Here is a 13860-nt window from a genome sequence, read left to right as displayed (position 1 = left end):
ATACTGTATATACCACGATTACCATTTAAATTTGAAGGAGGGATTAAACAATTTCCAGACAAGCAAAAGTTGAGGGAATTTGCCTCCTACAAAGCACTTCTATAGGATATTTTAAAGGGACTGCTCTAGATGGAAGCACTCCTAAGGCTAAACAGATGTCACCAGAGAAAATAAAATCACAGCAAAGAAAGCAGACCAACCAAATACTAACTAAAGGCAAAAAATAAAATCAACCATCCACAAAAACAGTCCAAGGAAACCCAAAAGAGTACAGAATAAAACACCTAACATATAAAGAATGGAGGTGGAAGAATAAGAAGGGAATGAAATAAGGAATTATCAGACTATGTTAATAATAGCATAATAAGCAAGTTAAGTTAGATGGTTACATAGTAAAGAAGCAACCCTGGAACGTTTGGTAACCACAAATCCAAAGCCTGCAATGACAATAAGTACATATCTTTCAATAGTCACCCTAAATGTAAATGGACTGAATGCACCAATCAAAAGACACAGAATGGATAAAAAGGCAAGACCCATCTATATGCTGCTTACAAGAGACTCACCTCAAACCCAAAGATATATACAGACTAAAAGTGAAGGGATGGAAAAAGATATTTCATGCAAACAATAGGGAGAAAAAAGCAGGTGTTGCAGTACTAGTATCAGACAAAATAGACTTCAAAACAAAGAAAGTAACAAGAGATAAAGAAGGACATTACATAATGATAAAGGGCTCAGTCCAACAAGAGGATACAACCATTATAAATATCTATGCATGCAACACAGGAGCACCTACATATGTGAAACAAATACTAACAGAATTAAAGGAGAAAATAGAATGCAGTGCATTCATTTTAGGAGACTTCAACACACCACTCACTCCAAAGGACAGATCAACCAGACAGAAAATAAGTAAAGATACAGAGGCACTGAACAACACACTACAACAGACGGACCTAACAGACATCTACAGAACTCAACACCCAAAAGCAGCAGGATACACATTCTTCTCAAGTGCACATGGAACATTTTCCAGAACAGATCACATACTAGGCCACAAAAAGAGCCTCAGTAAATTCCAAAAGATCGAAATTATACCAACCAACTTCTCAGATCACAAAAGTATAAAACTAGAAATAAATTGTACAAAGAAAACAAAAAGGCTCAGAAACACATGGAGGCTTAACAACATGCTCCTAAATAATCAATGGATCAGTGACCAAATTAAAATAGAGATCAAGCAATATATGGAGACAAATGACAACAACAGCACAAAGCCCCAACTTCTGTGGGACGCAGCAAAGGCAGTTCTAAGAGGAAAGTATATAGCAATCCAGGCCTATTTAAAGAAGGAAGAACAATCCCAAATGAAGAGTCTAAAGTCACAATTATTGAAACTGGAAAAAGAAGAACAAATGAGCCCAAAGTCAGCAGAAGGAGGGACATAATAAAGATCAGAGAAGAAATAAATAAAATTGAGAAGAATAAAACAATAGAAAAAAATCAATGAAACCAAGAGCTGGTCCTTTCTGAAAATAAACAAAATAGATAGACCCCAAGCCAGACTTATTAAGAGAAAAATAGAATCTACATACATAAACAGAATCAGAAATGAGAAAGGAAAAATCACGATGGACCCCACAGAAATACAAACAATTATTACAGAATACTATGAAAATGTATATGCTAACAAGCTGGAAAACCTAGAAAAATGGACAATTTTCTATAAAAATACAACCTTCCAAGACCGACCAAGGAAGAAACAGAAAATCTGAACAGACCAATTACCAGCAATGAAATTGAACTGGTAATCAAAAAACTACCCAAGAACAAAACCCCCGGACCACATGATGTCACGGCTGAATTTTATCAGACATGTAGAGAAGACATAATACCCATTCTCCTTAAAGTTTTCCAAAAAAAGGAAGATGAGGGAATACTTCCAAACTCTTTCTATGAAGCCAGCATCATTCTAATAGCAAAACCAGGCAAAGACTCCACCAAAAAAGAAAATTACAAACCAATATGCCTGATGAACACAGATGCAAAAATACTCAACAAAGTATTAGCAAACTGAATTCAAAAATACATCAAGAGGATCATACACCATGATCAACTGGGATTCATCTCAGGGATGCAAGGATGGTACAACATTCGAAAATCCATCAACATCATCCACCACATCAACAAAAAGAAAGACAAAAACCACATGATCATCTCCATAGATGCTGAAAAAGCATTTGACAAAATTCAACATCCATTCATGATAAAAACTCTCAATAAAATGGGTATAGAAGGCAAGTACCCCAACATAATAAAGGCCGTATATGACAAACCCACAGCCAACATCATACTGAACAGCGAGGGGCTGAAAGCTTTTCCTCTGAGATTGGGAACAAGACAGGGATACCCACTCTCCCCACTGTTCTTCAACATAGTACTGGAGGTCCTAGCCACAGTAATCAGACAAAACAAAACAACACAAGACATCCAGATTGGTAAAGAAGAAGTCAGACTGTCACTATTTGCAGATGACATGATATTGTACATAAAAATCCCTAGAGACTCCACTCCAAAACTACTAGAACTAATATTGGAATTCAGCAAAGTTGCAGGACACAAAATTAATACACAGAAATCTGAGGTTTTCCTATACACTAATAATGAACTAATAGAAAGAGAAATCAGGAAAACAATTCCATTCACAATTGCATCCAAAAGAATAGGATGCCTAATGGTAAACCTAACCAGGGAAGTGAAAGAACTATACCCTGAAAACTACAACACACTCAAGAGAAATTAAAGAGGACACTAACAAATGGAAACTCATCCCATGCTCTTGGCTTGGAAGAATTAATATTATTAAAATGGCCATCCTGCCCAAAGTAATATACAGATTCGATGCAATCCTATTGAAAATACTGACAGCATTCTTCAATGAACTGGAACAAATAGTTCTAAAATTCATATGGAACTGCAAAAGACCCCAAATAGCCAAAGCAATCCTGAGAAGGGAGAATAAAGCAGGGGGAAACTCGCTTCCCAACTTCAAGCTGTACTACAAAGTCACAGTAATCAAGACAATTTGGTACTGGCACAAGAAAAGAGGCACAGACAAGTGGAAGAGAATAGAGAGCCCAGATATTAACCCAACATGTATGGTCAATTAATATATGATAAAGGAGCCATGGATATACAATGGGGAAATGACAGCCTCTTCAACAGCTAGTGTTGGCAAAACTGGACAGCTACATGCAAGAAAATGAAACTGGATCATTGTCTAACTCCATACACAAAAGTAAATTCAAAATGGATCAAAGACCTGAATGTAAGTCATGAAACCATAAAACTCTTACAAAAAAACATAGGCAAAAATCTCTTGGACATAAACATGAGCAACTTCTTCATGAACATACCTCCCCAGGCAAGGGAAACAAAAGCAAAAATGAACAAGTGGGACTATTACAGCGAAGATACCATCAATAGAACAAAAAGACCTCATACAGTATGGAAGAATATGTTTATAAATGACATATCCGATAAAGGGTTGACATCCAAAATATATAAAGAGCTCACACACCTCAACAAACAAAAAGCAAATAATCCAATTAAAAAATGGGCAGAGGAGCTGAACAGACAGTTCTCCACAGAAGAAATTCAGATGACCAACAGACACATGAAAAGATGCCCCACATTGCTAGTTATCAGAGAAATGCAAATTAAAACCACAATGAGATATCACCTCACACCAGTAAGGATGGCCACCATCCAAAAGACAAACAACAACAAATGTTGGCAAGGTTGTGGAGAAAGGGGAACCCCCCTACACTGCTGGTGGAAATGTAAATTAGTTCAACCACTATGGAAAGCAGTATGGAGGTTCCTCAAAAAGCTCAAAATAGAAATACCATTTGACCCAGGAATTCCACTTCTAGGAATTTACCCTAAGGATGCAGCAGCCCAGTTTGAAAAAGACTGATTCACCCCTATGTTTATCGCAGCACTATTTACAATAGCCAAGAAATGGAAGCAACCTAAATGTCCATCAGTAGATGAATGGACAAAGAAGATGTGGTACATATACACAATGGAATATTATTCAGCCATAAGAAGAAAACAAATCCTACCATTTGCAACGTGAATGGAGCTAGAGGGTATTATGCTCAGTGAAATAAGCCAGGCGGAGGAAGACAAATACCAAATGATTTTACTCATATGTGGAGTATAAGAACAAAGAAAAACTGAAGAAACAAAATAGCAGCAGAATCACAGAACCCAAGAATGGAGTAACAGTTAACAAATGGAAAGGGACTGGGGAGAATGGGAGGGAAGGGAGGGATAAGGGCAGGGAAAAAGAAAGGGGGTATTACGATTAGCATGTATAATGTGGCGGGGGGCATGAGGAGGGCTGTGCAACACAGAGAAGACAAGTAGTGATTCTACAACATCTTACTACACTGATAGATAGTGACTGTAATGGGGTTTGTGGGGGGGACTTGGTGAAGGCGGGACCCTAGTAAACATAATATTCTTCATGTAATTGTAGATTAATGATAACAACAACAAAAAAAGACCTGGTACAGTATGGACGAATATGTTCATAAATGACATATCCAATAAAGGGTTGACATCCAAAATATATAAAGAGCTCATGCGCCTTAACAAACAAAAAGCAAATAATCCAGTTGAAAAATGGGCAGAGGATCTAACAGACACGTCTCCAAATAAGAAATTCAGATGGCCAATAGGCCATGTAAAGATGCTCCACATCACTAATCATCAGGTAAATGCAAATTAAAACCACAATGAGATATCACCTCACACCAGTAAGGATGGCCAACATCTAAAAGACAAACAACTATAAATATCGGCAAGGATGTGGAGAAAGGGGAACCCTCCTACACTGCTGGTGGGAATGTAAATTAGTTCAACCATTGTGGAAAGCAGTATAGAGGTTCCTCAAAAAACTAAAACAAGAAACACCATTTGACCCAGGAATTCCACTCCTAGGAATTTAACCTAAGAATACAGGAGCCCAGTTTGAAAAAGACATATGCACCCCTATGTTTATTGCAGCACTATTTACAATAGCCAAGAAATGGAAGCAACCTAAATGTCCATCAGTAGATGAATGGATAAAGAAGATGTGGTACATATATATACACAATGGAATATTGTTCAGCCATACGAGGAAAACAAATCCTACCATTTGCAACAACATGGATTGAGCTAGAGGGTATTATGCTCAGTGAAATGAGCCAGGCTGAAAAAGACAAGTATCAAATGATTTCACTCATCTGTGGAGTATAAGAAGAAAGAAAAAAACTGAAGGAACAAAACAGCAGCAGAATCACAGAATTCAAGAGTGGACTAACAGTTAGCAAAGGGAAAGGGACTGGGGAGGGTGGGTGGGAAGGGAGGGATAAGGGGGAAAAGAGGGTGGTATTACTATTAGCAGACATATTATAGGGGGGGCACGGGAAGAGTTGTACAACACAGAGAAGACAAGGAGGGATTCTATAGCATCTTACTACACTGATGGACAGTGACTGTAATGGGGTATGTGGTGGGGACTTGATGATGGTGGGAGTCTAGTAACCATAATGTTGCTCATGTAATTGTAGATTAATGATACCGAAAAAAAAATGCCTTTGAAACCAAAATCAAAGGGAAGAAACAAACAAACAAACAGGTGGTGGAACAGATCTGGCCTGCAGCATGTACTTTCCCAAGCCCCGACTTTACCATTAACCCTGCTTCAATCAGGCCTCCTTTAGTTAATTTTACTGATGGTACTTGCCTGACATAATATTGTTAAATTAAGAAATGTAAGTGCTTGGTTTCCTAGAAAGGCCCTTACTTCAGTTGTTACTTTTTTCCAACCTCTCAGGTCCAAAGACGTCTTAGGATTTAACAAAACATTATTCTCATAAAAGATGTGTTAATAAGCATCTAATGAATGAACCTGCAAGCTCTATTACTTTGATTCAAATTCTGCCTCATTTGACATATTTGTGATATTCAAAGTAGTTCAAATAAGTTCCCTTAAACTAAACATTTAGTATACATGCTATACAGGTATGTAAAAGTTGCTTTATGTTTAAGGATCATACTTGCGTCTGGGACAGGAGTTGTAAAAGGCTCAGGCTCACTTATGGGCTCTGCACTCTCCTCAAAAGCAGCGTTTCCAGGTTCTGCTGCTTTGTGGTTCTGAGACTGGTCAAAACCTTCGTAGCGTCCTGCTTGGGCGGTGCGATTCATACACATGAGTGATATGCCAGCTATCACGATGCTGCAGAACAGGGTGACTGCTGTGATAATAATCTGCCAATGTTGCAAAAAGATGTTAGGCCACTTTTCACAATCCCACCTTAACAATCATAGTAGAATAGAGTTAAGGGCTCTTTTTTGGTAGAAAATGAAACATCTCTGTAGCTGTAAATGCTATAGAATAGTGGTTATTCAAAAAGAGCAAGAGTATGGAAGGGATGTAGATTACTTATAGAGAAATTTGGATTGCTTGTAATCATGTAAGATTTTTAGATGCTTTTCTCTTCATACATCAGTGTCACTGGTTTCCCCAATCAGTAGTCTCAATGACTGCTTACAGACCTTTTCTTTACTTCAAAGTTTTTGCTTACTTTATTTAATACATAGTCCAAGCATACTTCAATAGAGACTTTGCTATGGTAATAGTACTAAAAATATAGTTATAGCTAATACTTACTGAGAAACAACTATATGCCAGCACTAGTCTAAGTCCTTTATATGTATGATATTATTTATTCACACAATCAAATAAAATCCAAAATTACAAAACAGAAAAAAAGGATAGATATGAAAATCATTTGAGGAGGTTTTAAAACAACGTATGTCTTTGGGCCCTACTCCTGGAGAATTCTGATTCAGCAGGTTCCACAAACCTCCTAATCTGTAGCTTTTTATGCACATTTTTAAAAAAATAACTTTTTGTTTTGAAATACATTTATGACAGGACTGAAAGTCAAGAACTTTTAACTGCTAACTTATTAAATGGCTTTTAATTAATTACTCTTTCCTCCAGTAGAAGAAACATAATTCATTAAGTAAATTTTAGAAGACTCAGTAAGTTTCAAACAATTGGAAATCCTCTGCTAAAAATGGACTTGGGTATGTAAAATCTTTTCATTTTGAGGGGTGGTTTAACAAAGTCCAATATGATCACCAGTGTGATATGTAATAAGTTGGAATATCAAAAAACTTTATTTTTCAAAATAAATTTTAATACAAGTGTAGCAAACACACTTTAAGGCAAGCTAAAAAGAAATGTTCTTAAGAACATACCTCACGAACTCTTCTCACCTGCTCTTTTCCATAAAAGAATGCTGAGTCAATGCTATCTCCATTATGTTTTCCAGTTATCAAAAGAACACCCACAAGGAGAGCAGGAATTCTGTAGTAACAAGGGTTTAAAGAGAGAGAATGGGCAGTGATTGTATGTATGGAACTATGTAAGCCAATAGAAAACTACCAACTTACCCCCAGCCAGATATTATGATGATTCCAACAGGAATTTGTATGCTCTCTCTCTTTTTCAAAAGAAATAAAGAAACTGCTAGAAGGCCTAAGAACAAGAAACAGAGATTGAAGGATAATCACTCTGATGTTCAGACTTCATGCAACATTAACCAAGCTTATTTCAATAGTCATCTGTAGTTTTTGTGCTAGAATTTATTCCTTCTAAATAAACACTGTCCCCAATATTTTGAAGCAGATTTTCTTAATTCAAAATCATTTGTGTTTTCCTTCCTACCATGTTTCTTTACTCAAATCTTGTTTTATACATGAGAACTTTTTCAAAAGCCCCAATCATTTTATTCTTTTGAGTAATGTGTTTGTAATCTAAGTATATTTAGAAAAAAATTTTTTTAACTGAATACTGAGCAAGTGTAAAAATAAAAAAACTTCCACTCTGCTGGTGCTAAGAAAGTATAGGCAATTTTTACACAATTTATTTTTGGAAAATGCCCCAAGTCTAAATGATGGACCTTAATACAAATATAATATGACTCAATACAAAACAAATGTTTTAAAGCTCTTGAGCTTTTCCTATAATTATACCCAACTACTTATACAAGTAACATCTTATTTAATAAATTCTACATAGCTATAGAATCTTAGAAGTTTAGGGTTGGAAAGGACCACTGTTTTAAGTTAACACCTTTATCTTAGAGATATGGAAACAAGGGTTTGCCCAAGCCACACAGCCAGCAGAGGGCAGAGTAAGACTAGAAACCAAGGCTTCTGAGCCAAGCACTGTTTCTAAAACTTAGATCCTTGGATCCCTAGGGTTCCTAAGACAATCTGCAGGACCTGGAAATTTCTTTGAGAAATTTTAAGTCTTTTTGGTGTATTTTCAATGATAATCATCTATGCCCATTTTATAACTGATGTACAGACTCATAATTTCAGGGCTTACATTTGGTTTTATATTAAGTTTAAGTCTACAGGCCAAATGATATCACAACACACTGTCCAAATGAAGGTTAGGTGTAGTCTGAAGAAGAGCAGTGAGCTAACCAGGTCACAAACCACAAATGAAAGCAAAGGCAGGCCAAACTGAAGAAAAAACCCTCACCAAGAAGTGAGTTACATTTTACTTTTCAGGCTGTGATTCAGATTAGCAAAACAAGATTCTTTGTCATGTCAGTTAAATTGCTAATTAGAGGTACTGAGTTCATAGTTTTGTTTGAATCTCTTTTGTGAATTTGTTTTGGTTTTACGGTTGTATATTAGCTGCATAGAAGGAATCCATACCTAGATTTAAGGTTGTACAGATTAAGTAATACTGTGCTAGAAACAATATAAATCAACACTGAGGTCCTTCAGAATTGTTTTTCTTTACAGAGGACCTACACATTATTCAAGTTTAAGGGATCCTATAATACCACTGCTTCTTCCTAAAATACATCTGTACACTTTAGAAAGGTTTTCAAAGCCCAGGGAAGTAAGTTACCAATCACAAAAGTGTGCCAGCTGTGTTACAGTAGTGAGTTCTAATGTTCTCTTTAAAGAACTCAAGTTTCTAATGTTCATCATTCCTGCCTTATGGAAGATTGATATAGCAAACAGACCAGTCTAGCCCTGGATATCTCACAGCCAAAGCTATGAGAGCTCCTGCTTGAATCAGTTAAACCCTTTGGGCTGTATTTTCCTCATTTGAAATCCTCAAAATGAAGGATTTAAATTAGACCCAGAGTATCCAAAAGTATAGAGACTTTTCACAAGGGTGAAAAATTTTTGACTAGTTATGCGCTCATTTTAACATGTGTTTGAAAAACTTTAACTAGCGCATGAAACTTGGGTTTTTACTGATATAAGACTTAATTTATTAAAGTGAAAAATGAATCAATTTTAAGGAAAAGTAAAAAAGGACAAATGGTATGCAGATATAGCAAAACCATGAGAATAGTGTGTATACAAGTGAAACAAAGTGGCTGAATGGGATGATTTTAAAAAACATTTAGGCCTAAAATTCTGTTATATCATCATAATCTCAAGGTTAAAGTGCACCTTCATCAGGGTCAGAGAATTCAGAACAATGTCTCAGGTTAGATTTTGGCATTATGCTTGAGGAGGATTTTAGGGAGACTTGATACATTGATCTATTTGCTGCTCCGTTATTCTCATTATAAACTTAGTCTTAAGAAATCTAAGTATTAGAGATTAAGTTGGTTCACCTGCATTTGGAAATAATGTCTTTAGGTTCTTTCAACTTGACAGGTCATGAAAATTCTTATGCTATGTAATGTGTTCTTGCCTTTAAAATGCATAAATCTTCTTCTGTTTGCACTTTCTTTCTCATTCTGTAATTTCTCACATTGCTGCTTCACTTCAAAAGGCTGTTGATTTAGATGGGTCCTGCTTTTTATCCCAAAGGCATGAAGTCAAAAGCCTATCCCTCGAAGCCACTTCCTGACACCTGCCTCCTACAGTGGCTATAACCAGCCCTATCATTCCACAGTTTCCTTTTACCGCTGTTCTACAGGTTCACATTTGTGGTATGAATACAAACCACAGACAGAATGTTTCACACACATACCAGAATGTAAGCATCCAAATAAATATTGTACTTCAAAAATAGCAAAGTACTAAAACATTTTGAATATCCTTTTTTTGAGCCAGTTGAAATGAGAAATAGTCTTTCTTACTGGGTACTCTTCTTTTTCCATACCCTTTCATTTCTTACTTTCATTACTCTCATATTACCGCTTCTCCCGCTAATTAATAATATATTCCATTTGTTGAATGCCTACCATCTGCCAGACATAAATACCCATATTTTGTTTAATTCCAAAATAACTTTATAAGGTGTCATGACCCAGTCCTACACATGAGGAAACTGAGACTGCAAAAGTTAAGCCACTTGTTTAAGCAGAATTTTTCCTCTAGCTTGGGTGGACCCTAACAGTGAGCTCTGGGATATACCTGATGCCTCATTCCTCTCTGTCCATTCCCTCCTTCCTTTCTCCACCTGCTTTCAAGTGCCTTCTTGGTGTCTCCAAGGGGAGCCGTGCTGACTGTGGCCTAAAGCCAAGGATCCTGAAGAAAAGAGCCATGTAACTGGAAACCACCTGAACCCAAGCAGAAACAGGGTACACCAGGGACGAGAACTCAGCTTTGCACACTGCCTATGTTAGTGTGTGTAACTGCCTGAGAGAAATGCCTTAATTCTGTACTACTAGACTCCAAATAGATCATTAAAAGCTGAGGGCTTCTAGAAATAGAGAACAGGGAGACAGACCTAAATTTCCATTCATGATCCAACTTACCTGTCCACAGGTAGGTGCTATAGAGAGAACTATATAATAGAACAAACACCAGAATTTGTCCAACAAAATTTTTTTCTTTAACAAAATTCCATATCATCATTCCAGCACAGACAATAGACTGAAGAATAAATTATGAAAAAAACAGTCAGTCATATTCATATGAGTCATACTGTTTTATTCATAGAAAATATAATTATTCATTTAAAATTATTGCTGAATATCATCTATTGCATACTAGTTATACTAAGATATTAAGTTTTATAAGAAACCCTTTTTATACAGCCTTCAAAATGTACACATTCAATTGAAGCATATGACATCCTAAATATGAACATTATATTAACATAATGCTATTTTCCCAGAAAATATTAAACATCTTCCCATTATAATTTGAGATATGCAAAGGTTTAACTATAAAAATAAGATTCTGAGAGAGTTCAGTTTTTAACGATTAAATTATTTCTATTAAAAATGCAAAATTATCATCAAATACCATCATTAGTCTCAACTTTATTGAGTCCAAGACCTATTTCAATATTTAATAAACTAGACATAAAGAAACTAATCAAATTATAATTTATTGCATTTGGTATAAAATATTTCTGATTTTATAACTGGAAAAACCCAGCAAAGTAATTTTCTCCTCTATAGTACTATAATCAATGAAAAAAGGATAGTTCTAAACACCTTACATTTACTAACCTGAGCGATGAGTAAGTTAGTTGTAAGCATATGCGGAAGCTGTTTATATTTCTTACTCAAAAGAAGAATAGCTAGAGACCAGATCTTAAAAGACAAAACATTCAAAAGTCATTCAGGTTTCTTAACCTTTATAATTACTTATTAAATAACCCAGCCTCTTTAACAAATCCTCTTTATCCTGATTCAGAAAGAAATTCCAGTATCTTATTTACATTAATCTGTCTAGTTCCTCAAAGAGTATTAAGGCAAATTACTATATCTAAAGCAAAATAAAAAGCATTAAGATGCAACCATATGGATGGTCTTAGAGGGTATTATGCTAAATGAAATAAATTGGAGAAAGGAAGACAAATACCATATGATTTCACTTACATGTGAAACCTGAAAAACTAACCAAACAAACAAAACAGCAACAGACTCATGGATACAGGAAACTGTTGGTTACCAGAAGGGGGAAGGCTAGGCAGTGGATGAAATGGTGAAGTGGATTAAGAGGTACAAAATAAGTAAGTCATAGGGATATAATTTACAGCATACAGAATACAGTAATAATACTGTAATAACTTTGTATGCTTACAAATAGTAACTTGACTTACAATGTGGATCATTTCATAAAAATAGGAAATCACTATGATGTACACCTGAAACTAATGGGAGGTATATTGTAGGCCAATTATATTTAAAGGAAAAAAAAGCATGGAGAGATCCTATCATAAATTAACTGTCCAAAAAATTATAGGGTCTTCAAGACCTTGACTAGGGCCATGTTATAACTTTCTGTACATTTGGTGGCTGGGTGGGACACAGGTTCACAGCCAACTATTCAGAAAAAGATCTTTAGTGGGAGATGCAGTTACATTCTAAGTTTTCTCCTCTTGATTCTACCATTTTGGCTCACAAGGTATCTAAATTCCAGACAGTCTTATTTCAACAACACACATTGCCCACCTTGAGATTAATCATCTTGTATTCCTTGTATTTAAAAGGATTGGGTTTCTATTCTGCCTGTAGTGGCCAGATAAACATGCTGGGTTGATTTCCTTATTTGTTCTCCCTTCATTGTCAATCAAAATTTATATCGTCTCTCTCCCCAAATTGCCTTATCAATGGGTATAGATTTTAAGAATAACAGGAGTGAAATTTCCTAAAAATTACATTAATCATACATTTATCTGTTGCCAATATACATGTTCATCCCCACCTCCTTTCCTTTAACCGTAAAAGTTGTCTTTTTTTTTCCAGCCAGTATACTGCTTGACTTCCATAGGCAACTTGATCTATAAGATACTCTAGTTGTCAAATGTTTAAGTCTTTATTTTGAACAATATATATCAAGAAAGTTTCATTAACATTAAATGGGTGGTTGGATGTGACCCTGAAGACTCCTTCCAACCCGTGATTTTACAGTAGTTAGTATTTGTATAGTGATTTGCCACTTGCAGAATACTTTTCACATATATTGTCTCACGTAATCCTTATAACAACCCATGGTCATAGGTAAAATTATATCAAAGGAAACTGAAGCCAAGAGAGGTTAAGGTTGCTCCACAGAGACATACAGCTAGTTTGGGATAGGTCTAAGAGTCAAATCCAGGTCTAACTAAATCTGATGTCTTGTCTGCTGTGTAACTCTTAATTCCCAACTGGAAAGACAAAACTCAAAAGGTTGATAATACATTTTCTGGGCAGGCATTTGCTTTCTCTATTGCATAAGAAGTTAGATATTTAAATCCCTAATTTCCTGTTTCTGATCTATTCTCAAACTCATTCTGCAGTTTTCATTCATTTTTACCCTGGAACATACTTACCAAGGAGACCAGGCTGATAATACTTATATCAAAACTAACATTTTGGATGGCATAGGCCAATGGCTTAGGGTCCATAGTGGGAAAGGTCAGTAACCAGGCAGAGACATACATGATTGGCGCGGACACAAATGTGCTTATTACCATTCCTGAAGTTATCTGCAAAAATGAAATCAAATTGAGGAAGGGTCAAAGTCTCAGGTAAACAATTACCTTACACTGTAAAGAGCCATAGCACACAACAGCATTCTAGAGTAAGAGTAAGAGTCCATAGGAAGACAGCATAGAATCCAGCATGCCATTTAATACCATATTTCCCCTTTCTAAGAGTCCTTAGAAGAAAACAGTTCAGTTCCCTTGGCATCTCTTCCAAACTATGCTCAATTAATATTTGCACGTAATAATTATGTGACATCCCACTGCTTATGGTTATCTTCTACATTCCAGAAAGTAAACCATATTAATGATCTAATTAAACCAATGACCCATTTCCTTCTGAACTATCGCAAAAAATGTAAGGCAATAAAATCAATCCAAAA

At 35.8% G+C, this 13860-nt stretch overlaps 1 protein-coding gene across 2 annotated transcripts in view; it reads right to left on the bottom strand.

The window, feature by feature from the left end:
• Nucleotides 1–13860, bottom strand: part of GPR155 (G protein-coupled receptor 155) — a 49080-nt gene that overhangs the window by 14907 nt on the left and 20313 nt on the right. For both annotated transcript variants that reach the window (XM_073218674.1, XM_017675252.3), the window contains 6 exons: nucleotides 13325–13480; nucleotides 11517–11600; nucleotides 10815–10932; nucleotides 7522–7606; nucleotides 7345–7435; nucleotides 6117–6327 (listed from right to left, as the gene is read on the bottom strand). In XM_073218674.1, the coding sequence (XP_073074775.1) occupies nucleotides 6117–6327; nucleotides 7345–7435; nucleotides 7522–7606; nucleotides 10815–10932; nucleotides 11517–11600; nucleotides 13325–13480 (745 nt within the window). The remainder of the gene's footprint in view (nucleotides 1–6116; nucleotides 6328–7344; nucleotides 7436–7521; nucleotides 7607–10814; nucleotides 10933–11516; nucleotides 11601–13324; nucleotides 13481–13860) is intronic.

Source organism: Manis javanica, chromosome 12 (assembly GCF_040802235.1).
Source record: "Manis javanica isolate MJ-LG chromosome 12, MJ_LKY, whole genome shotgun sequence".
In the NCBI taxonomy this organism is placed as follows: Eukaryota; Metazoa; Chordata; class Mammalia; order Pholidota; family Manidae; genus Manis; species Manis javanica.
The sequence above is the reverse complement of the archived record's forward strand: the minus strand, read 5'-3'. Positions and strand labels throughout refer to the sequence as shown.